Raw genomic sequence first — 24820 nt, forward strand, 5'->3', positions numbered from 1 at the left:
AGCAGAATTTTTTATCATCTCTTTGCATCTTGGACTCGTTCTGATAAACTGATAAGCTCAGATGAGACTGGCAGGTTTTGGAGTGGCTGAGGTGTTGTATATGGCAACTTGTGGGCGGGCTTGATGATCTTCTGAAAAGGTGGGACTTACATGTGAATTTCGTGCCGATGCTGTTGTCAACCATGAAAATCAAAATATTGGCGTTTAACTGAAATATCAGCAGGTTAAACTGTGTCTGTTGAGGCCAACTGAAAGCTTCAAATTGAAAGTTCAGAACATTATCTGCAACCTGATTCTCTCCCCACACAGCCCTGACCTGTCTTTTCTCAGCACATGTCTGCAACAATAAAAATGTTTTGCTTTTCATCCAATATTGCTGGACTTGTTCTCTCCCCAGCTCACTTCCTACCACCCAGGCACCTGAGTTTTGTGAATAGATTCTCTTTAAACTATAGTTGCCTATTCAGGTCTGCCTTGTGATCAATTTTCTGTGGGATCAAAGCAAGTTGGTCTATTTGAAAATTGTCTGCTTCCAAAGTTAGATGGTTACATGCTGCAAATGTTGGTCTGAGTGCAGTTATTTTCTTTGACTTGAAGACTGCCGCTGGTCACATCAGGTGTTCATGCCTTGTTCTGTGCAAAGCTGTTTCTTCAACAGTAACAATTCTGAACTAACCCATATGTTATAAGGGGCTATGTAAGGTCTGTCCCAGGGAAGGAGGTTGGTACTGGAAATGCTTAGCTTTTTAGATTGGCTAAGCCTAGTCTCTTTTTCTCTCCTCTCTGAGCAGCATGCATCCCACATCTCACCAACTCGCCCACAGTTATTGTGATGGTGGGCCTCCCGGCTCGAGGGAAGACCTACATTGCCAAGAAGCTGACTCGTTACCTCAACTGGATCGGAGCCCCGACTAAAGGCAAGTATCAGGCTGGCTAAATGGCATTGAGGTGAGGCTGGGGGTTGTGACTCACACCCAATGTTCAGCATTAATTGGATAATGGGCTGGATATTTAAGTTTGACCTGCAGCACAGTAACATCTGAGGTTAAAGTTGGGCATAGTCATTGGAAGCTATTCAAACATTTTAGTGGTGGGTACATGGAATGTGCTGCTGGCAACTGTGGTGGAGGGCAGGGAGAACAAAATAATTTGAGGAGTGGAATTGAGAAAAATGGAGGGTTTGCAATAAAGAAATTCTTGGCCAATGGTTCTCAACCTTTTTCTCTCTCCACTCACAACCCTTGCATCCTATGCCATAGGTGCTCTGTAGTTATTTAAGGTGGTATGTGAATGGAAAGTAAAAGGTTGAGAACCACTGGCTGAGGCAGCAGTTATTGGGTTGGCACAAGACTGGGCCGAAGGACCTTCTGAGTGCTGTAAATTTCTACTTTGACTATGACAGTAACTCTAGTCTCCAATGTTGAGGAAATTGCTTGGCTAAATCTTTGGTGTTCATTTTGTGTGTGTCTATATGTATTAAAAAAAATCTTTTGGAAAATTTCTCAAACACTGGGCATCTGCTGCTGCTGGGTAGAAGGAATAGTTGTACCATTGATTAAATCAAAAGCTTGTTATTTCCAAGCACAGCATTTGGACCACTCCTGAATACACACCACTTCACAGAACAATTACATTCCCCAACTTGTTGTTCTTGCCACATCACCCCACGTTCTGCCAGGTGCTGACCCTACACTGGCAGCGTTTAGGAGTTCAGTAGCCTACATCTTTTGCGGGAAGCCCACAGTCATGGTTGGGGATGGGGCGGGGGGGGTGAAAGAGAAAGAAACCTGCAAACGGCTCAGAGGTCAGCACGGGAAAATGGGTTTTATAGCTCAGCTGTACTGCTACTTAGTGTGACTGTCCCCGTGACGATACATGACCACATGGATGCAGTAAGGCAGGAAATAGAGGCCCAGTATGCTGGTAAACAGGAAGTGAAGTAACCTGAATGCAGACTGTATTCAAATGGTTGTAGAAGGGTTTGCTGCGCTAACAATACTCTCCTTTTGTTCAGTCTTCAATGTCGGTGAGTATCGTCGAGAGGCTGTCAAATGGTACAGATCATATGACTTCTTTCGGCATGACAACGAAGATGCGATGAAAATTCGGAAGTAAGTGACCTGCGTCTTCACATGGGTGTGGGGAGGGCATGGGGGTGGGGAGGGAGGGCATGGGGGTGCTATTTATCTGTTTGTATGTTTAGTCAGATGATAAACTTGAACTGTGGTATTGAGAGTTTGGGTAGCCTGCTATTGAGAATCATTCCTATCGTGTGTTTAAATGCATTGCACTGAATAAATTTCACACACTGTTTAATTAATGATTGCCCCATTGACTATTCCATGTCACCAGGATGCTACTGGGACTGGACGGCTTGAGTTGTAGTTAAAAACACAAATTCTGGAGGAACTCAGCCAATCTCTCAGTATCCAAAGAAAGTAAAGGTATATTGACATTTCAGGCCTGCACTAACCTTGAGGAAGGGATCAGTAGGTAATATATCTTTACCTCCTCTGGACACTGACACTGGCCGACTTCCTTCCTCCAGCATTTGTTTTTACGACAATCACAGTGTCTGCAGACTTTCGTGATTCACATCTTGAGTTATAGGCAGAAGTTGGAACAGCCTCGAGTGTGGGAGACAAAGGGGTGACCTTGGAGGTTTAAGAAGTCATGAGGGCCATGGATAAAGATGCCGTGTCCTTTGCTAAGAGAAGTTGATTGTTGAATGAGGTTGTAGGTTTAAGGTGAGGCGGAGAGATGTGAGGGATCTGGGGTTAATTTTTTCCCACTGGGGGTGGTCACATCTGGAATGAGCAGCTGAAAGAAGATTCAAGATGACTTTATTGTTTAATATGTCAACTGTTGCCTGCTGTAAATGCACACAAAGGTGTGTCCCCATCAATAACAGAGGCAAGAGCCCCTCAGAGACTGTCCTCCTGCTCTCTCTAGGAGCAGATATAAATACCACGTTTAAAAGACATTTGGACACATTTGTTGATAGGAAGGGCTTAGATACAGGGGTGGCAAACCATTTAATTTTTAATTTAGACATAGAGAATGGTAACAGGCCATTTTGGCCCACGAGTCAGTGCTGCCTAATTAACCTACACCCCTGGTACGACTCATGGGTCGAAAAGTGCTAGATGTCTAAATTTAAAAAAAATAAAAAAATTGGCCACCCCGGGAAAGTTATGGGCCAAATTCCAGGCAAAGGGGACAAGCCTGGAATGCCAACTTGATCTGCATAGGTGAAGTGGGCAGAAGGGCCTGATCAGTGCTAGATGACTCATTGAATTGTTGCACCTTTTGCAGTTTCCTTCTGATCCTGCCTCAGGACTTGTAGGAAGCTCTAGTCTGCTTTCAAATCTTTTGGACAATTCCTGGTTACTGTTGGCAAGTGTGTGTGTGTGTTCCAGATTGACCAAATTGGGATTGGAAAGCCTTGCAACAACTGATTCAATGGACCTTCCTGTCCTTGTTATGTCAAGGAAGGAAATGGATTTTTTTTTGTGTAAAGAACTACATTGTTTTACTTCTAAACACAATCTGCCAGAAGATCTCAGCAGGTTGCGCAGCATCCGTGGGAGAACAAGACCTGGTTGATGTCCATTCGTCCTATTGCTGCCTCCAGCAGATTGCGTTTAGCTTGGATTCCAGCATCTGCAATTTCCTGTGTTTGTTTTAATTATCTGGTTCCTAATAACAGAAACTTGAGTGCAATCCTGCAGCCAGTTTCTAAACTGTTCCTGATGAGTCATTGTGAATGGTGCATTGTTGCTGAGTTATGAGTTCCATCTAACGTGTGCTCTGTTTTATTTGCAGGCAGTGTGCTCTAGCAGCCTTGAGGGATGTGAAGTCCTATCTGGCAGAGGAAGGTGGTCAAATTGCAGTAAGTCAATCTCCCTCATTGATGGATTAGGGTGGTGCCTCTGGTAAAAATGTGTGGTTGTGTGATCTTTATATAGTAGGGACTGCTGAAGATCCAGCTGCGCTGGGTAAGTCAAGTCTCCAGAATGGAGGACCATCGCCTTCCCAAGATCGTGTTATATGACGAGCTCTCCACTGGCCACTGAGACAGAGGTGCACCAAAGAAGAGGTACAAGGACTGCCTAAAGAAATCTCTTGGTGCCTGCCACATTGACCACCGCCAGTGGATTGATATCGCTTCAAACTGTGCATCTTGGCGCCTCACAGTTCGGCGGGCAGCAACCTCCTTTGAAGAAGACCGCAGAGCCCACCTCACTGACAAAAGACAAAGGAGGAAAAACCCAACACTCAACCCCAACCCACCAATTTTCCCTTGCAACCGCTGCAACCGTGTCTGCCTGTCCCTCATCGGACTTGTCAGCCACAAACGAACCTGCAGCTGACGTGGACATTACCCCTCCATTAATCTTCATCCGCGAAGCCAAGCCAAAGAAGAATATAGTAGGGGAATTAAGGGATGGGGGAAGGCAAGCAGGTGGAGATGAGCCCATCATCAGATCAGCCTTGATTGGCAGAGTAGACGCAACAGGCCAGATGGCTTACTTCTCCTATTGTGTTCGAGCGTGCTCTGCTATGGGGCCATTTACTAGCACAGGGATCCCCTCCAAATGAGTCAATAAGGCCAAGGCAAAAAAAGATGGCATTCAGGGGACTCTTGCTTCTGTTCTCTTGAGAGGCACCGTGTGGTTTAAACACGTCAGGTTTAAAAAAAAAACTGGAGAAACTCATCAGGTCAGAGTGTGCTTTATAAAGCAAAGATAGACACATAACCAATGTTTTGGGCTTGAGCCCTTCATCAAGGTACGAACAAAATGTCGGCAGGCAACTTTGAAGGGCTCAATCTGAAACGTTGTTTATGTATCTCTGTCTTTTCTACGTTATCTACTCTGACCTGCTGAGATTCTCCAGCACCGTTTTTACTTCAATCATGGTGTCTGGTGACTTTAAAATTGTCAGGGATAGTTACGCCTAGGGGTTAGAATTTAGTTGGGGATGCACAATGACTGTGGAATGGGGGCAAGTTTCTTTTTTAAGATACAGCACAGTAAGGAGGTACTTTGTGACCCACATAACTACACTGCACAAATATACTGTGACCAATTCACCTACGTGCCCCAGTGAGAGGAAACAACAACTCCCAGTGGAAACCCACACAGTTGCAAGGAAAATGTACAAACTCCTTACAGATGGTGTCAGATTTGAACCCCAGTCCCTGCAGCTGTAATAGTGTTGTTATAACAGCTAAGCTAACTGCACTGCCTTAAAAGTTAGTTTCTAACTGTGGAGAAACTTGAATTTGTACATAGTACAGTACATGCCATTTCAGGCCACAAGTGCCGTCCAATTGACCTACAACCCTGGTACATTTTGAAAGGTGTGAGAATACCAGAACCTCTGTGGACACAGAACATACAAACTTCTTGCAGACAGTGCAGGATTAGAATCCCGGTCCTGATCGATGGTGCTGTAACCGCACTATGCTAACCTGCAAAGTGGTTGTTGCGGCTGTAACTTGAATTGGCTGTGTTTAAATATTGGTATCTAATTCCAACGTAACCTCTTCCTTTACATTTTAAATGAAAGTCTGCCATATTGCAGCAAATGAAATGTGGTAATGGTTGCCAGTTCATTGAATGCTTTGTTTACAGGCAGTTGGGGAAGATTTAAACTTAAGCATGATGGTATTTGAATGTGACCAAAGCATCTTGTTTCCTCCAGGTTTTCGATGCCACAAATACCACCAGGGATAGGAGGGTGATGATCCTGAACTTCGCAGAGGAAAATGGGTGGAAGGTTAGTATGGTCTGGAGGTGATTTGGAATTTTTTTTGCGGCCCGGTTTTAAGTCACTCACTGAATCTTGGATGTTGGGATGGGGTGTGTGCTTGGAGTTGGGTATTTCTGCAACCTGCAGAGGTGGCAAACATTGCAGCCACCACAGAGCAGTGCAGTCATGCCTTAATCAGTTTTAATTCTGTAGATCATGCTTTAAGCTCTGGGGGGAGTAATCTCCCTGTCCTTGTGATATCCTTGTCATTTACTTAAAAGGGTAAATGAGGCTGGATTTAATAGTCAATTGAAAAGACACCAGGTGTGATTTGTGGATCAGAACTAGAGGGTCGACCTCCATGTTAGTGCTGGGTTTTCGATCTCCATAACAGCCAAGTGTGAAGTGATTGAAACACTGAAGTCTGCAGACATTGTGATTGTAGTAAAAATACACTGAAATGCTGGAGGAACTCAGCCGGTCTTTTAGCAACCATAAAGCAAAACTACATTTCCGATGTTTGTTCCAATGCCATCCCAGACATGGGTGGAGTTTTCTGTCTATACTTGTCTTGGACCAGGTGAGCTTCCATTTGACTGTTGTCCTTGCAGATTTGTGACTTCAGAATATGGGTCCCCAAGCTTCCAATGTGCAGCTTCGAGTCAGCAGTCCTCTTACTGTGGGGAATGTTCAAATTTTTTGCTTTGTACCTTGATCAAAATGTGGGGGGGATAATGTGCAAATAGTGTTCCAGTTGATCTTTATCTAACAGGGTTGATCTGATGTGAAATGGCAGATGGGTGGTGAGATGAGGGAACCCTAAATGGTCAAATGTAGAACAGCACAGAGGTGAGCTCTTCACCCTATGGTGCTGTCTAGACCACTTTTGTCTGCTTTTTTTTAAATAATTTTTTATTTTTCACGCTGAACCATATCAACCAAAATATGTACAAACGTATCTCATTAAATTTACACAGTGGTCTTTTCTCCCCTTTTACCCCCCTTTCCCTCCCTCCCTTCTATCCATTCCCCTCCAATGCCCATAAATATTCAACATATACAATACAATAAAACAATATCTTCACACAAAGGAAAATGAACAAGAAAAATGTGTCATCTATTCATTATAACTGAATCTAGTCATTTTGTCATCTTATCATTTTCATTCTCATTTTGGGGGATGGAGGTCGTAGGGAAGCTCTCTCTGATATGTTCCATGTATGGTTCCCAAATTTGTTCAAACATTGTGACTTTATTTTTTAAACTGTTATTTTTTCCAGTGGAATACATTTATTCATTTCTATGTACCATTGCTGTATTCTCAGGCTCTCTTCCATTTTCCAAGTTGACATTATCGCTAAGGCTATCATAATGAATTTTTTTTTTTGCACTTTATACAATTTGAGACCTAATTTTCTACTTCTGTTACTTAAAAGAAATATCTGTTTTTTTTGTTTTTTTTTTGTAATTTTAGTATCTGAATTAATTCTTCCCAAAATGTTCTTGCATACACTTTTCCACTTTTTTGCCACCTCCATCCCCCTTTTCCCCATTTTCATCTTAGTTTTCTCTTATTAATATATGACAGCACACTTAAGACGTAAATTCCCCCCCAAAGTCCCCCCCCCCCCTCTGAGTTGCTCCATACCCCTTGCTGGGCAACCACAACTCCCCTTTTCATTTGGGTTGAGATCTTGTTCACAGTGTCAACTGATTTTGCAGTGACCGTTATTCCCCTTCCACCAGCCCTCCCCAGAAAACATTTTTAAAAAAATATGTATAACAAAGGTTTTTTTTTCCCCCTTACTCCCTTCCTTCTCTTTTCTCTCTTTAGTTCTTTTCATATACATTACTTTTGCCTGCTTGATGTCACTATTCCCTGCCTGTTTGGGTGCTTAGACATTGATGTATCTGCTTCCATCTGCCCTTCCAGGCACCCACTGCTGTATTTAAAAATAATCTTTCCATGCAAATCTTAAGCTTCTGAAAGCTATGCCATAAAAGCAGAAATAGGCTATTCAGCCCATCAAGTCTGTCCTGCCATTTAATCACGAGCAGATCCATTTTTCCCATTCAGTCCCACTCCCATAACCTTTGCCCTATCTCTGCCTTAAATACCCCAATGACCTGGCCTCCACAACTGCCTGTGGCAACAAATTCCACAGATTTATCATCCTCGGTTGAAGAAATTTCTCCATCTGTTCTCAACTGGCATCCTTCAATCCAGTCACTCTCTTGCTTCAAAACCTGGCTCCACCACTTTCCTGGTTCAAACTAATGTACTGTCATCCGCTAACACTGTTCTTGAAGTCTTGCCCTAAGGCTCAGACCCCAAATGTCACCTGTCCATTTCCTCGCATCAATGCTGTCTGATGTGGATTCCTCCAGCAGTATTTGCTTTTTGGTTCCCCTTGTTTAAATGATTTACTGTCGAAAAAGCTATTGTAGTTTTCTGATTGATTGTTGGTGCATCACCAATGCACTGTTTTTGACCTAATAGCAAGCACAAAGCCTGAAGGAATTAATTTTTATTCCTTTCTTGCAGGTGTTTTTTGTCGAGTCTGTCTGCGATGATCCCAGTGTTGTGGCTGCAAACATCATGGTAAGTGTTGGTTCACGTCAATGACCTTGCATTGTTAGTTGTCCTGAGGTTGCTGGAAAATAAATGACTATAGCTTCAAAATAATGAACTTAATTACTTTGCAAAGTGTGAGAACTTTGTGACAGCAAAAAGCACTGCGACAAGCAGTTAGTCTTGCCCTAGGAGTCTGCCCCGTGGTTTAAAAATCATATTTATGCATTCTGACCCCCTGTGTTTCTAGAACATCTGAACAGTCTGCTCCATTCAAGTGCATATTTCTTAGAAATTCATTAATCAGGGTCATTGGTGAGTTTTTTTACTCCCGTGCCAAATAGGAGGTTCTTGTCAGCTCCAGCTGATAACAAGAAATAAAGCAATGGAGCCAACTTCTCTCTTCCAGTCAACCTTTTAAAACTTGCATTCTCAACAAGATGCTGGGTGCAACTTTTGAAGAAACTGGTTCTCATTTCTCCGTTTGGATTTCCTCTTTGTTCTACACAGGACGTGAAACTGTCCAGTCCTGATTACTTGGACTGTAACCGGGCTGATGCAATGGAAGACTTCCTGAAGAGAATAGAATGCTACAAAGCAACCTATCAGCCCTTGGACCCAGATAGCTATGACAAGTGAGTCCACTGCTCCATTTGATTGTTTTGACCAATATGATGTCTGTTCTCACACTTGTTCATTACAATAAACCTGATTCTGAGGATCATGTGTTATGATTTGTTCTTTTGCAGCAGTATTATGCATTACAGTTGCAAAAACTGATATAAATTACATTTCTGTAAATACATTATTTTAAAATGGTGCAAAAGAGGTCGAGACTGGTTCATTATCCATTCAGAAATATGGTGGTGGAGGGGAAGCTGTTTATATACCATTAGGTGTTGGTCTTCAGGCTCCTGTACCACCTCCCCGATGGTAGCAGTGTGAAGAGGGCTTGGCCTGGGTGGTGAGGTGTCTTTAAGGATAGAGGCTGCTTTCTTAAGAGATGTCCTGGATGGAGTGAAGAATAATGGTGCTATCTGAGTTCATAACTCTCTAGACTCCTTTGGTTGGATTACTGTCTGGTAAGGAGGAACCAATGCAGTCAGAATGCTCTCCACAGTATCCCTGTAGAAATTTGCCAGACTCTTTGGTGTCATACTGAATCTCCCCAAACTCCTAATGAAATATATACTTCCAAAAAATATATTAATTCAGTCTGGAATTGCGACAGAAGAAGCATAAATATGGAGACAGTTCTTGTTTGAGAAATTTAGACAGGTACATGAATGAAAGGTTAAGGGGAATATGGGTCAAATGCAAGCAAATAGGATGCGCTTGGTCGGCATGAACAGGTGGGCTGAAGGTCTCCATGCTGTATAAAGCTGACTATGGATCCCAATACAGTGAAGCCCCTGGTATTTGGCACCTATGGGGATTGGTAGATGCCAGATAAGTGAACTTTTCAGTTGCTTGAGATTGCACATTGTGTGGATTGTCGAACTAACAATGAGGTGTGCCAATTTCAAACATGTATTTTTTAACCTATTATCCATAATTTCTTTGCTAGTTGCTTGAATTCTGGATAACGAGTTTTACTGTATATAGTGAAAAACAATCTAATATGGCATTGTAAAATAACCTTTTGCCTTATGCTGCTTTTGTGAAGTTGTATTTGGTTTATCAGTCAGTGTAATGAAGAATTGATTTGACAACTAATTTTTCCTTCCTCTATCTTCATCAGGGATCTCTCGTTCATCAAGGTGATTAATGTGGGCAGGCGATTCCTTGTAAACAGGGTCCTTGATCATATCCAGAGCAGGATAGTCTATTACCTGATGAACATTCATGTTCATCCTCGTACAATCTACCTGTGTCGTCATGGAGAAAGTGAATACAACCTCAAAGGCAAGATTGGAGGAGACTCTGGGCTCTCCTACAGAGGGAAGAAGGTTTGTGTCAAAACATGTGTCGGGGAGTGAAAGTTCATATTTATTGTCAAAGAAAATACATGACATCATATACAGCCCTGACATTCTTTTCCCTGAGGGCCAAGCATAATTTCTAATTACTAGTTGCTATAAACTATACTCGAAAGATCAGAATCTGAATTTAATGTTGTGAACATTACATTAGGGGGGGGCGCGGTTGACATAGCGGTTAGTGCAACACCTTTACAGTGCCAGCAATCAGGACCAGACCAGGGTTTGAATCCTGCATTGTCCGTAAGGAATTTGTTCTCCCTGTGTCTTTGGGTTTACTCCAGAGATTCTGGTTTCCTCCCACTGTTCAAAACCTACTGGGAGTGTAGATTAATTGGGTGATATGGGCTTTTGAGCTGAATTGGCCTGTTACTGTGCTGTATGTCTAAATTATTTAAAAGAAACTTGTCACGAAATTAGTTTAGCAGCAGTATCACAATGCAAATATTTATAAGCCACCTTACGAAAATAAATAAAAATAGTGCAAAAAAAAAAGTCCAAAAGTCCAAGTCAGGCACCGTCTGTGGTTCATTGTTCATTCAGGAATTGATGCTGCTGCTCTCCGACAGCAGTGTTTCATGTAGATGTTCTCTGTGGTAGGGAGGGTTTTGCCAGTGATGTCCTGGGCTGTGTCTACTATCTTTTGCAGGGCTTTCCACTCGGGTATTGGTGCCCCTATATACCTGGCTGTGTTGAAGCCGGTCAGCTCACTTTCCACCACATCTACAGAAGGTTGTCGAGGTCTCCAATGTACTACCAAACCTCCGCAAAATCCCGAAAAAGTGGAGGTGCTAACGTGCTTTCTTCATAAAGCAATGTTGTGAAAACACGTTGGAAATGCCTACTTCCTAACAACCTGCAAGCAATCTGATGCCACTGTTGAAATGACTACACAGTGCTAGCCAGCATAATAAAACAATAGAACAAACAAGCTGCATGCTGCCATTTGCTTTATCCTTCTCCCAAGTGACTCAAACATTGTATTTGCTTAACATGCAAATTCTTTTCAACTTTAAGGTTTAAGTTGGAGATGAAAGTGACCAGTGTTGGTCAAAATACAAATATTCCAAAGTACAATTTGAATGGTGGCAATTGTTCATTGCTGTGGTTAATCTTGACCAGTCTTCAGGGCTGCATGATATTTATCTTTAAAACAAATGAGGCCTTTATGAAACTTGTGACCAAAGGAATTCTCCCCCCTGTAGTTTTCCACAGCATTAAGAACCTTTTTGGAGGAGCAGAACCTCAAGGATCTGAAGGTGTGGACCAGCCAACTGAAGAGGACCATCCAGACAGCTGAGGTTCTGGGTGGACAGTACGAACAGTGGAAAGCATTGAATGAAATTGATGCTGTAAGTTTCATTTAACACCTGATTCTCTTCCTAGTTTGTAGGACAGAAGTGGGACATTCAGCCTGATGTGTTACCTTTGAGCTTGTCCCGTTTGCCACTGTTCGGCCCATCTCCCTCCAAACTTGTCCTATCTGTGCACCCAAAAGTCCCTTGTTCTCATTGTAATTCATAAAAGGGCCTGAATGAGCGCTATAGCCCACGTCTGGAAATGAGCAGTGGTTCTTAACCACTTTTGGTCTGAGACCCACCTGGCTTCTGGACTAACATGCCAGGGGCAGTGACTGAACAATATTTTCAAGACAAAGGCAGCTCTAAGGAATGCATCTTTTCTATTTTAACATTTTTAGACCCACATGTAAACACACTGGCCCACCAGTGGGCCGTGTAAACACACTGGTGATTCTGGTCTGACTCCTGGTGGGTACGTCTCTGCCTGCTCAACTCTTTCCACATCTAGGGGTGATTGCTCATATCCAGAAGGATACAAGCCATCTATGTTCAACAGGCCTCCTTGCCAGTAGCCTTGTCCTAAGCTAAATTAACCGGAAATTCACATTGCAAGACTATATTTTATTTGGCTCTCATTAGGCTTGAAAGTATCCTGAGATATGGGCCGTTTTTAACATTCACCAGCTTCGTTAAAGCCAATGTGCTGTGTTAAATGTTTAATGATGACATTTATGTAAACTTGGTCCAGAGTCCTTGATTGCAAAGGAATATTGGAACACCTTGGTGTGCTGGGATAGGTTTAGCAGCAGTATAATGTGACTACTTAGTTCTGTGGCACCGGAAATTACTCATCCACATCTAATGGAATTGATTTGGCACAGTTAAATATCCAGCTGATTAGGCTTTTTGTGGGGGAATGTGTGGTGACTGAATTTATTTCATTGATTTCAGGGTGTGTGTGAGGATATGACCTATGAAGAAATAAAGGAGCAGTATCCTGAAGAATACTCCCTCCGCGAACAAGACAAATATTACTACCGCTACCCATCGGGAGAGGTAGGTCACAGCATCTGCTTTGTGTAGAATTTCAATTCTTTTTTAAATGTCTAAGCTTAGATGTGCAGCATGGTAACAGGCCCTTTCAGCCCATGGAAATATTAATATTAACCTACAACCCCCCCCATACTTTTTTTTGGGAGGAGACTGTAGTATCCAGAGAAAACCCTTGCAGATGTGGGGTGAACGTAGTAGCTCCTTACAGCACCAGATTGGAGCCTGGGTTGCTGCGGCTGTAATAGTGTTGCACTAATTGCTATGTTAAACATGTCACCTGCTATGTAAGCAATGCTGGTGTACACTTGGAGATTGAGCGAGTGGGCTCTGTGAGCTGCCAGGGAATGAAATGAATTCTCTAAATCCCCATGAGAGCCGGCATCTGCTGTGACCTCTACAAGCAGGATTATTGCGTTACGTTTTCCACATAACTCCACTGCCTTCGCTGGGGTCCAGCTGCTGTGTCAGAAGCACAAGGTCTATTGGAGGGCGTTAATTTGTAGAGTGCGTGGACTGTCAAAAACTTCTGCAATGATTTCTGTTTTTAGTCCTACCAGGACTTGGTGCAGCGCCTGGAGCCAGTTATCATGGAGCTGGAGAGACAGGGAGACGTCCTGGTTATCTGTCATCAAGCTGTCATGCGCTGCCTCCTTGCATACTTCCTGGACAAAAGTGCAGGTGGGTGACGCAAGCCAAAGGCCACAGGAGTTAATGGCCCACTGAGTAATATCTCCCTACTTTTGCAGGAAAGTAGGAAGTGGTGATATCACTCATGCACATGGAATTTCATGTATGTGGAGTCTGTCAGGGACTTGGTGAGGTTTAACTGTCACTGGAGTCTGCAGCTCCAATCTCTCTCCTTTGGAGCTGAATGGAGTGGTGGAGGGGGCTGGCATTCACATGGGTTAATAAACTTTCTTGTTATCTTGACCATTCATGAATACCCACTTCTGGTCACCATTGCTCTTCTGGGAGTTTGCTGTGTCTGAATTGGTTGCTATTAAAAGGCTGAATATGATGAGTTTATTGTCATACACATTTGTACATGCACCAAAATTCCTGCTTGCTGCACCTGAGCAGGTACTTTTTAAAAAAACAAAAAAAATCTAAAATAGTAAATGAAGACAATAAATGCATAACAATAATGTTCACAATTTTCCTAGGGCAATAAAAGTGACTTTGCTTTAGAGCAGAGAGTCCTTTCGTGGTGCTGGGGCAGCCCCTTATCAGTTTATCAGTGACCTCTAAGTTGCCTCTCATTTTTCTTCTCTCCCAGCTCTGCTAACCTTGCCATATAAGCTTATTATCCAATCCAACATCCTGGTAAATCTTTTCTGCACCCTCTTCAAAGCTTCCACCTCCTTCCTGTAATGAGGTGACCAGAACTGAAAACAATACTCCAAGTGTGGTCTCAACAATACTGGAAATGGTTGGGATAGTGTGAGGATATTCAAGAGCCTGGTGACTGTTGGAAAGAAACAGCTGGTTTTCAGGCTTCTGGACCTTCTGCCCAAAGGGAGCAGGAGAAGAGGTGGTGACCAGGGGGATGGGGGTCCTTTATGATGTTGGCTGCCACCTTGAGGGGGTGCTTCAATGGATGGGAGGTTGGCGCTTATGATTTATGATAGACCTGGCTGTGTTTGCTACCTTCTGCGTTCCTGGCGACTTGAGTTACCAAACCAGGCTGTGATGCAGTAAACTTTCCTGCAGATGTTTAATTATTATTTGATGAAATGCCAAATCTCCCAATTCCTTTGAGGAGTTGGGATGAATATCTCAAAGTACAGAAGCAAATCCATTGGTCCATCAAAGCTACATTGACCAAACACTCATTTTCACACTAATTTCATTCTCCCCATCAAATTCCCTGGCGGCATGTGTCTGATTGGATGGTTTCTGGGATGTGGGAAGAAACCTGCAGTCATGGGAAAAGAAATCCCCATTGTCTGCATTGGAAGTGGGGATTGAAGCCAGGTCACAGGAGATGTGAGGAAAGAATTCAACCTGCTCCACACTACTGCTGGTGGTAAAACTTGGGCATCCAACCAAGTATTTTTCTAGCCTGGTGCTCATGGTCTGATTTCCATTGCAGATGAGCTGCCCTTTCTCAAGTGCCCACTTCACACAGTCCTCAAGCTGACGCCCTTTGCTTATGGTGAGTGGTCTGCTCTTTGTCCAATGCTGTCAGGTTGTGTTTTAAGTGGAACTGAATTTTAAATTTACAAATTTAAATTTGATTTTTAAGTTTTAAATTTAGACATACAGCATGGTAACAGGCCATTTTGGCCCATGAGCCCGTGCCGACCAATTTGCACCCAATTAACCTACAACCCCAGTACGTTGCGAACGGTGGGAGGAAACAGGAACCCCCAGGGGGAAACCTACACCATCATGGGGAGAACGTACAAAATTCTTAGTGCGGGATTTGAACTTCAGTCCCGATCGCTGGTGTTGTAAAGGCACTGCACTAACCGCTATGCCAACTGTGCTGCTCTAAAATGAGGCTTGTGTGGCGTGTCGAGCCTCAGTTTATTTGGAATGAGGATTTGTTGGAAAATTGATGTGGTCAACCAGGGAAATGGCAGAGGATTGCTTTTCAATCCATTGACCTGAGTTATTGGCCCAGCACGCTTCTGCTGCACCACTTTGCTGATGGGTTTAATTTTTACTTCAATTAGGTTGCAAAGTTGAGTCCATCTTTTTGAATGTGGAGGCAGTAAACACACACCGAGATCAACCAGAGGTGAGTATTATTTATTGGGTGTAGAGCACTTGCCCCAACTCCCATTACCCCAGTCTGTGCCGCTTAGACCAAGTGTTGAATTGCAAGGTGTGGGGGAAAGGGGATGTGGCTGAAAGGGATGTGACCCTGTGTCACATGTACCAAGGTGCAGTGATTGCAGACCAGTTAGATATCTCGTACATAGTACTACAAGAAAGATTCACTGCAAGAGGCAACTCTACAAATCTCTGAGACCACACTCCGATATTTCAGTTCTGGTCACCTCAATACAGGAAGGATGTGGAAGCTCTGGAGAGGATGCAGAGGAGATTTACTGGGATGTTGCCTGGATTGGAAAAATAAGCCTTGTGAGGCAAGATGAACAGAGCTGGGACTTTTCTCTTTTGAGTGTAGAAGCATGAGAGGAGACTTGGAGGTCTACAAGATTCTCAGGGCAGGAATAGCAAACATCACGGGACGTGTGTACAAAGTACTTTAGGGGAGACATCAGGGGTAAGTTTTTTGGAGTTGCAATTGCCTGGAATGCCTTGCTGGGGGTGGTGGAGGCTGAAACTTTAGGGGCATTTGAGAGACTCTTAAACAGGTACACAGATGAAAGCAAAATGGAGGGTTACGAGGTAGGAAGAGTTCAGTACTTTTTGTAAGTTGGTACAACAAGGGCCAAAGGGCCTGTACAGTTGGTGCAGAGCAAAGGCAACATCATTTTACTGTTTTGAGGTTCATTCAAGAAGAGCTGCCCTTGAATCTGGTGGTGTGAGTCTTCCTGACCAGAACAGGGTAGAGAGTGGCTGGGGTGGGACAAGTCACTTTAATATGTTGGCTGCTTTTGCATGACGGTGGGAGTTGGAGACAGTCGATGGGCAGGAAGGGAATGTCTACTCCATGTTCACAACACTTTGCTGTGGTCTTGTCTTTCTTGTGTATGATTAAAATGGGTTTGGAAACCAGTTTTGTGGTAAACATCAATTTTGCACATTCAGGTTGATTAATTTGGGGAATGCAGATGTAATTCAATAGCTCTCTAATTAATGTTGGAGGAAATGGATCATCATTTTGTGATGGGAGACTATCAGGGAAAATGCTTGCTGTGGATTACTGCCTTTTTTGTAGACTAAAGGTGTTTGGTCTTCCTATTGTTAATTGTTGAATGTTCTTCTGAGGTGGATTGAAGGTCAGCTATTCCCAGTGGACCCTCTGATCCGAGTGATAGATAGAGAATCCTGCCATTTGTCAGTTGTAATTCTCTGCAATTTAGTCACTCTCTCACTTCTTCCCCCCCTGCTTCTTCCCCCACCCCCAACCACCCTGCTCAGGTTTTGATTGAGACTGGGTCAAAGCTGAAATTTTTCTCTGAAAGGAGAATGGTGGGGTTGTTGGAAACATGAAAATACCTGTTTGGGGGGGGGGGGAGTGGAGGGGATATGCTATTTCAAGTCTATTGCTTTGCATTAATGTTACTGAATTAAAACTAGTTTCACTTGCAGTTATTGCCTTCTAATTTTACTTCTGCCTTCAATTTGGCCAAGCATTGACAGATCTTTTGTCTTTGGTTGTTCATATTGACAAATTTGTGCTTTCCTGGGCCGAGGAATGCTGAGGTTTGGGACCTGCGTCAGCAATTGACCTGAGACTGGCCATTGAAGGTATGGAGACGGGGACCAGACTCAGTTCAGCCCCATCTCTCTGAAGAGCAGAGTGGCGTCATGGGGTGGTGTTGCTAATAGGCCTGCTGACTCCTACACCCAGCAACCCAGGTTTAATCCTGACCTTGGGAGTTGTCCACGGAGGTCACATGCTCACCTGTGACTCCATGGTTTGATTTGAGTTCAAGTTTATTATCCTATTGCACAAGTACAACCTGACAAAATCGCATTCTGGTCCTTGGTGCAAAACATAACAAAAATATTTGGTCCTCATATGTCTGGCCACTCTTCAGGTGTCCTAGCATATGGGTGAGGAGAAGATCATTGGGAGCTGATGGGAATGCAGGGAGAATGGGATATAGAATATTAGCTGGGCAATGGGTTAACTTGAGGAAATGAGCATGAATGGTATCCTCTTTCTGTGTTTGCATGACAAAAGCTGACATAGTCTCATGACCAGTCACTCAAACAAAAGCTTTGGAGGTTGCCAGAGTAGAATGAATGTGGTCACTCACTTGCGAAGTTGTTCTCCCAGCTATGCTGCCTGGGAATGGGTTCTGCTCTTTAGCAAGATGGTTGAATTGTGACTCACCTTCATCCTTCCCCCACCTCACTTCATACCCCATGACCAAATTTGGAGGGGGAGGGGGTGGTTTGTGGTGTGTTTTGAAGAGGATCAAGAGGATTGTTTGTAATAAGAATGGCCTGTTTTCTCTCAAGGGGGTCATATTCAGACCAAAAACTGACTTATCATGAATAAAACTGTTGACAAAACTGTTCAAAATCTCTTTGCACCCTTGGCGTTGCGTCCATTTCCTTCGCTGTTCATTGTTGCGTTGATTTATCTATTTAGTTTCACTGCCACCACTGTGGCGCCTTGAGAATATAGTGAGGAGGTAAACCTTACCCCCCCCCCCCCTTTCCAGGTGTGGAGCCTGCTAATAAGTGAAGGCAGAGCCCTTCTTACACTTGCAGTTCTGGAGAGCAACAGCCCTGGTGCTGAAATGCAGATGCTAGAGGAACCCAGCCAGTCTCGTTGCGCGACCAGCTGAGTTCCTTCAGCAGCTGATACAATCAATGTTTGCAGACCTTCATGTCTCTCTCCTCTCAACAGCCCCAGGTGCTGCCAAGTTGCTAAGTGGGGTGGAGTTGGGAATTTCTTCCTGCATGCCCCACAATGAGTTAATAATCCACCTGTCCAGTACTCTTCAGATTTGCACGGCGGCTAATCCTGAGCCAGTGAGCTGCAACCATGTTCACAACATTGCAGATTTAGGACCTCACATGCAATCCTAAGATAGTTTTTCCTGCAGGCGAGGCAGAATCACCACTTATTGGTCGTGAAAAGAAACTGTACATGTAAACAAATAAATGAAACAAACTGCAAATCAGAATTTTTAAAAATTGAAGTATAAAAGTAAGAATTTTTAGTCCCTGATTGAGTTTGTTGTTGAGGGGTCTGATGGTGGAGGGGGAGCAGCTGTTCCTGAACCTGATGGTGCGAGTCTTGTGGCACCGATACTGCTTTCCTGATGGCAGCAGGGAGAACAGAGCATGTGCTGGGTGGTGCGGATCCTCGATAATTGCTGCTGCTCTCTGCCGGCAGCGTTCCCTGTAGATGTTCTAGATGATGGGGAGGGTTTTGCCTGTGATGTCTTGGGCTGTTGCAGGGCTTTGTGCTCAGGGGTATTGGTGTCCCCATACCAGACTGTGATGCAGCCATTGGTTCCAATGCAAACCCCATGTCAATGAAAAATATTTGCCTACATCCTGTCAATGCAGATTGGGGTTCTTTCTCTTGACTGCCTGACAGTGAAAATTAAAACTGTACTCTTTGGTCTTTAAAATTTGGACCAAAGTTATTTCAAATTTAGATTTGAATATGAAAGTGTATTTAAAATTATTTCAAATGACATTCAGGGCAATGTAGGATGTGTGGTTACTAACAAACTAACCTTTAATAGCAGAATAAATCTAATACTCATGAAGATGCATTGTCCAAAACATTTGAATTATTGAAGGCAATCATTTTTGAAATTACAGGGAAGTAATTGAAATAAACATCTGTAGGGGATCTAACTTGTTCATTCCCAAAGAAATCTGCTTAGTTTTTTTGTTGCATGGTTGGTCTGCTTCAGCATTAATTCCTAGCAAGTCACAGGAACCTTCGTATTGACATGAGGTTGTAAAGAATTAGACCTAAACTCCACACATCCCCTCTGGTGTCCAATGCAGCCGTTGGCTGATGTGCCACAGGTTGGCCCATTCATCCTGCTACCATAATATCAGGCCAATCCAATGTGGTCTCTGAAGGTAGGGCCAAGGAGCGTCGCTATGGGAGGATGGATCAGCTCATGATAAAATGGCAGAGCAGACTCGATGGGCTGATCGGCCTACTTTTTCTCCCACATTCTTGTGAAGATTAGCAGTGCATTTCAGCAATGAATCCACTGGCTCTGCAAGCTTTAGAGACCACAATTGCACAGTTCTCTCTTTTTTGCCCTGGGCAATTTCAAGGGGACCTCATTGCCAGGAGTATCCATGTATGATTTTGTAATCCTAGTAGGATTGTAATTTGTGGTCGTGTACATTGTTGGGTTCAAGGTAGGTTTGTTAGGATGATTCAGGAATGAAAGAGTTATAAACAGACTTTCCTCTGAGGGCAGGGGAGGTTGGAACAAGAGGCCATGAGTTAAAGGTAAGGGGGAGACACTTTAGGAGAAATATTAGAGGTGGCTTTTTCACTCAGCAAGTGGTGGCAGAATAGAATGAACTTCCGAATGAGATAGTTGCGTCAGGGTCCCTTCTGTCATTTAAGGGAAGGTTGGATGTGTACATGGAGGTGAGGGGGTTGGAGGGTTATTGGAGGTGAGTGAGAGGTTTGAGCTAGTGGAATTGTTCTAGTGAACCGGTGCGGACTCGAAAGGCCGACATGGCCTGTTTCCGCTCCATAAATGGTGATATGATTATAATGAGCATTTGACAGCTCTTGGCCAGCATTTATCAGAATTAAAGAGAGTGAAGGTTGATCACATTGAAACATTTTGAATGTTGAAAGGCCTGGACAGTAGATGTAGAAAGGTTGTTTCCCATGGTGGGAGAGTCTAGGACAAGAGGGCTCAACTTCAGGATAGAGGAGCATCTGCTTAGAAGAGATGTAGAGGGAATTATTCAGCCAGATGGTGGTAAATCTGTGGAATTTGATGCCAGGCCAAATGGAGGTCAGGTCATCAGGTGTATTTAAGGCAGAGATTGAGAGGTTCTTGATGAGCCAGGGCATTAAAGGTTAGGGGGAGGAGGCCGGGCAGTGGGGCTGAATGGGGAAATGGAGCAGCTCATGATTAAATGGGGCAGACTCGATGGCTGAATGGTCTATTTCTGCTCCTAGTCTTCTGATTCTCCTTGTATTGTGCTTCCTTTTGTCAAGGGAAGAGCAAGTCATATCTTTGATTGATCAGTAACTGAGACCCAGGAGTGAGAATCAGACTTTGTACATTCTGTCACGCCAAGAATGGTGAACCCCAAGAATGGAGATGGGTTGGGAACTGGCCTGTACTCGAGAGGCATTTTGAGCATAATTTTAGTTGTGATTTTGTTTGGTGTTGCTGGGAAGGGGTGTTCCTCTTTCCGCCAGGGGATTTGGGTCAGTCTTCAAAAGCTTCTGTTATGTTGAGTGAATGATAGTTACCATAGAAGGAATCTTGGGGAAGAGGAATATTTTGAACACTTAAGCCAAGCTCAGACATTGATAAAGTTGCGTTGTCTGAGTGGGCAAGTGTTCCCCACACAGTGGGGATGTGAGACGTAAGCAGGTGGGGGGAGTGGGTACAATTACAATGTCTAGAAGACGGTTAGACTGATCTATGCATAGCAAAGGTTTAGAGGAACATTGGGCAAATAGGAAAATGTGTGCAGTCCAGGTGACTTAACCTCTTCTCATTGGCCAACCCCCTCATCTCTGGAATCAACTTGGTGAACCACTTCCAAAACCAGTAGATTCTTCAAGTAAGGAGACCAGAATTGTATGCAGTGCTGTAGAAGCAGGTCTCACCTTGTACAGTTGCAGCACAACTTCCCTGCTAAATTCAATCCCTCCAGCAATGAAAGCCAACATTCCATTTGTCGCATCGACAGCCTGTTGCACCCGCAAACCAAACTTTTGTGATTCATGCACAAGCACTCCCAAGTTCTTCTGCACGGCAGCGTGCTGCAATCACTTGCCATTTAAATAATAATCTGATCTTCCGTTTCTCCCCCCCCCCCAAAGTGGATAACCTCATTTACCAACATTGTACCCCATCTGCCAGATCCCTGCCCACTCAACATTTGGGAAAAGTAGTTTTTTTTTCCAGTGACGACTTCACATCTAGACTTCAGGGGAGGTTTGCTTGTATTGTGGAATGTTGCTTGGCAAGGATTCTTCGAATGTGCTTTAAGTTGAAGGTAGTACGAGATCAAAGTTAGTTGCCATCATTTTGATTGCACGCATCAGTCCATTTTAACCCATCAAAATGGATGCACGTGAATATCTGAATTATTTTGGTAATGTGCGAAGAGACTCTCAAAGTGTACCAGCACTTTCTTCTCTCCCGCCCCCCCCCCCCCCACCAGTTCTGGACTGACAAAGTACAGTGAGTCGTCGTGTGGTTGTTACACTTGGTTTCCAAAATGCTCCTGTTGTAACTCAGCTCTTCTGCATTTCTCCATTCACTCTTGACCAGGACGTTGGTAAGAAGGGATCAAATCCACTCATGCGACGCAATAGTGTAACACCTCTGGCCAGCCCCGAGCCCAGCAAAAAGCCAAGGATTGAAGGCCTAGAGGACCATGTGGCCTCATCGTCCTCAGCCATGTCGGCCTGCCTGGCTTCAGAAGGGTCTGCAGCCCTACCTGGACAAGTTAGTTCAATGTTCTGTACCGTTATGGCTTTTGCTGCTGCTCCTCCTACTAATCTGCAGATCTTCGAGTGTGCCTTTCCCTTGAGTGGTGGTCTTCCCGCTAACTGTACTAATCTTGCAATAAAAAGCTGGCTCCATCATTGTGCTTGCTGCTTTGGCAAATGTAGGTGTTGATCTCAAATAGTGCTGGCTGCAGTGACTTCCTTCATAGCTTAGTCCTGTGACAGTCTAATTTTATTATAGACTTCAGAAGTTTACAATTTTAAAGTAATGTTAACTAATTTGCAATTTTAGACAGTATGCTAACAGCTTTCCTATTTGTAAAGTTCATTGAATATGACCACAATGTTCGTGATGCCTTTTGCATGGAGCTTTGCATGTTTTAATTTAAATTTAACATCAACTTTGGTCTCCCATTTAAATTATGGAGCTTCAATCTCGTGCAAATTAAGTAGCTTTGGAAGATCCAAACTCTCCAATCACTGACATCACAAGAGTGGTGGTTGAGGGGAATTCAGGAGTAGACAGTGTTTAAAGTTGAAACTTGTAGCAGCCCTAATAAGGAATGATTGCACTGTCAGGCAATTTGTTTGCCACTGTCAGACAGGTCACTTTCCCTGTGGCTGCATCGGGTTCTGAATCTGTTGGGGTCATTTGCCACAAATCAGGGGTAAGCAGGGGTGTGACCACTGATTGACGTGGGCAGATCAGGGAATGTGTGCACTGTAGAGGAGTTGCTCTTCGGTTCAGAATTTATTTTGCTTCTGATTCCACCTGCCTTGTGAGAGGGTAGAGGTGGGGTTTGGTCAATACTTCAAGTGTCCAGCATTTCTCACTTGATCGAGGACCCAGTTGGGTTTAGATGGGGGTTTTGATAGTTTCACTTTTGAAAATTTCCATTTTAACGTGTGAAACTAGTCTGTTGCTTTTCTTTTGCTATTATGTTAATAGCAAGTTTTAAAAACGAATTTGTAGATCCAGAAGAAAATGCCATATTTGAGTTGTCTGCCTTTTTAAATGTAGTCTTATTCTACTTTTCATGCCTCCATCTTTGCCTCCAGTCTTTAATAGGAGAGGCATTTCTGTAAGTATATTCCTTGCCCATGTACAAAACTGTCCTGCTGCTTCTAAATACCTTTTAGAGATTTGATCTAAAATGTATTTCCCATTTTGTGCAAAAATGTGTTTTTTGGAATGTCACTTCCCTGTTGCAATTTTGTCTGTGCTGCCCCAATGCATGGTTCATTAATTTCCAAGTGTTGGGGGATGGGATGTTTTACCTGCAAACCATCAGAGGATGACTTTAATGATCAATTAAAGGGAAGTGAGAAAATTGGATTAATTTGAAATGACTTTTTCGAACCTGTTCTGTGGTTCACATTCTTTACAAAGAAAATGCTCTGAAATGTCCAAACTAAGTCTGCTGACTGTAAGCTCTTAAAGTTGTGGTGAATGCTATCCCGGTTTGAACCCAATTTTGTTCAGATAATTATTTTTTTAAAACTGTTGAAATTTGGCCAAGAGTGGATTTCTATGACATCAGGCTTTTTGAATATTTTTGATTTTGCCAACAAACAGAAATGATCAGATAAGAAATTAAATGTGAATCATTAATACATGTTCCAAATATGACCCCTATTCCCCCTCCCCAAACAAGACTTCCTAATGAAAAAGGAAAGTAAAGGAAACGGGAGAAGGGGAAAAAGGAGCAATCTAGATCTGAAATCCAATTCAACACAGGCCCAATCATTTTTATCTAAATTTCAATAAAAGGAAGAAAAATAAATAGAATTAAGTATTTTAAAGTATTCAACCCTCCAATTTGTAAGTAGGGTTCCTGTACCTGCAAAAAAAAAATATTCCTTAAGATGGAAGTAATTTTCTCCGGGGAACACAGCTATGCATTTCCAAGAGAAAATCAGACTTCCAAGTAACTGCAATCATTTCCTGGCCACTGTCAATGCAATTTTAAGAAACTAATTTATATTTGGACAGTTTCCTAAAAGAAACAACTGTGGACTTGGAGGCAATCGTTGCCCAATAATTTGATTTAATAAATCTCAATTTTCTCCAAAAGGGTTTAAATTTGGAACATGACCAGGTGGAATGTTTAAAAAAAAAAAAAGTACCTTCCCTGCATCTAAAACATATATCAGAAAAATTAGGATTTAATTTATATTTTTTGCAGGGTAAAATGTAGATGATGCAAAAAAAATTGTATTGCAGTTGTCTAGATCTTGCATTAATTGTGTTGGTCCTACAGTCATAGCAGCTCTCGTCAATCTCTACAAGAGCTTGCCTCTTTCATTCAGAATGGCATTCCCTTGAACAGGAACAACACTAATTTCCAAGTTGTATGAATTGTGGTGATGAACTTGTTCCTGTACAGAACACAAATGTTGAATGATTATGCTGGATTCATTTAAAAGTTTGGGGAAGTTGGTCTTTGATGTGGGTTTATAGTTGCATCATTTGGATCGGTTCCTCTTCTAAACACTTTTTCCTCTTGTGTCTTGAGGTGATTTTCAAGGGTTGAGTTTGTGGGTTGGATTTAAAATTAACAGTTTTATTTTTTACTGAACATTTAATTCGGTTTCATTTCCAATATCATGTAAGGAGTGGCTTGGAAACTAGTTTTTTTTGGTCTGGGAGGTTATCAAGTTGGAAGGTTATGGATTGGTCTCAGTACAGAAACTGAGAGCTGGGTCTCTGGTTACTGTTGGAAAGTGCTGTAATAACAGACCAAGGCCCTGTCTGCTCAATTAAAATTAATTTTTATCCGTTAAAAAAGTTATTCCTGGTCATTTCACCTATCAAATAGTCTCTGATAACAGTGTGAGCTTTCAATAGTTCTATGTGACAGTCATCAAAGTC

General features: G+C 43.0%; 1 protein-coding gene across 13 annotated transcripts in view; it reads left to right on the forward strand.

The window, feature by feature from the left end:
* The window catches only part of pfkfb3 (6-phosphofructo-2-kinase/fructose-2,6-biphosphatase 3), a 142627-nt gene that overhangs the window by 35122 nt on the left and 82685 nt on the right, over positions 1-24820 (forward strand). For 7 of the 13 annotated variants that reach the window (XM_069910093.1, XM_069910091.1, XM_069910096.1 and 4 more), the window contains exons 2-14: positions 792-917; positions 2015-2111; positions 3826-3892; positions 5710-5784; positions 8303-8359; positions 8840-8964; positions 10071-10278; positions 11514-11660; positions 12561-12665; positions 13211-13340; positions 14755-14817; positions 15341-15405; positions 21770-21946. In XM_069910093.1, coding sequence (XP_069766194.1) covers positions 792-917; positions 2015-2111; positions 3826-3892; positions 5710-5784; positions 8303-8359; positions 8840-8964; positions 10071-10278; positions 11514-11660; positions 12561-12665; positions 13211-13340; positions 14755-14817; positions 15341-15405; positions 21770-21946 — 1442 coding nt within the window. The remainder of the gene's footprint in view (positions 1-791; positions 918-2014; positions 2112-3825; positions 3893-5709; positions 5785-8302; positions 8360-8839; positions 8965-10070; positions 10279-11513; positions 11661-12560; positions 12666-13210; positions 13341-14754; positions 14818-15340; positions 15406-21769; positions 21947-24820) is intronic. The other 6 variants (XM_069910098.1, XM_069910101.1, XM_069910099.1 and 3 more) reach the window with 1 other exon arrangement.

This window comes from Narcine bancroftii, chromosome 13 (genome assembly GCF_036971445.1).
Source record: "Narcine bancroftii isolate sNarBan1 chromosome 13, sNarBan1.hap1, whole genome shotgun sequence".
Classification (NCBI taxonomy): Eukaryota; Metazoa; Chordata; class Chondrichthyes; order Torpediniformes; family Narcinidae; genus Narcine; species Narcine bancroftii.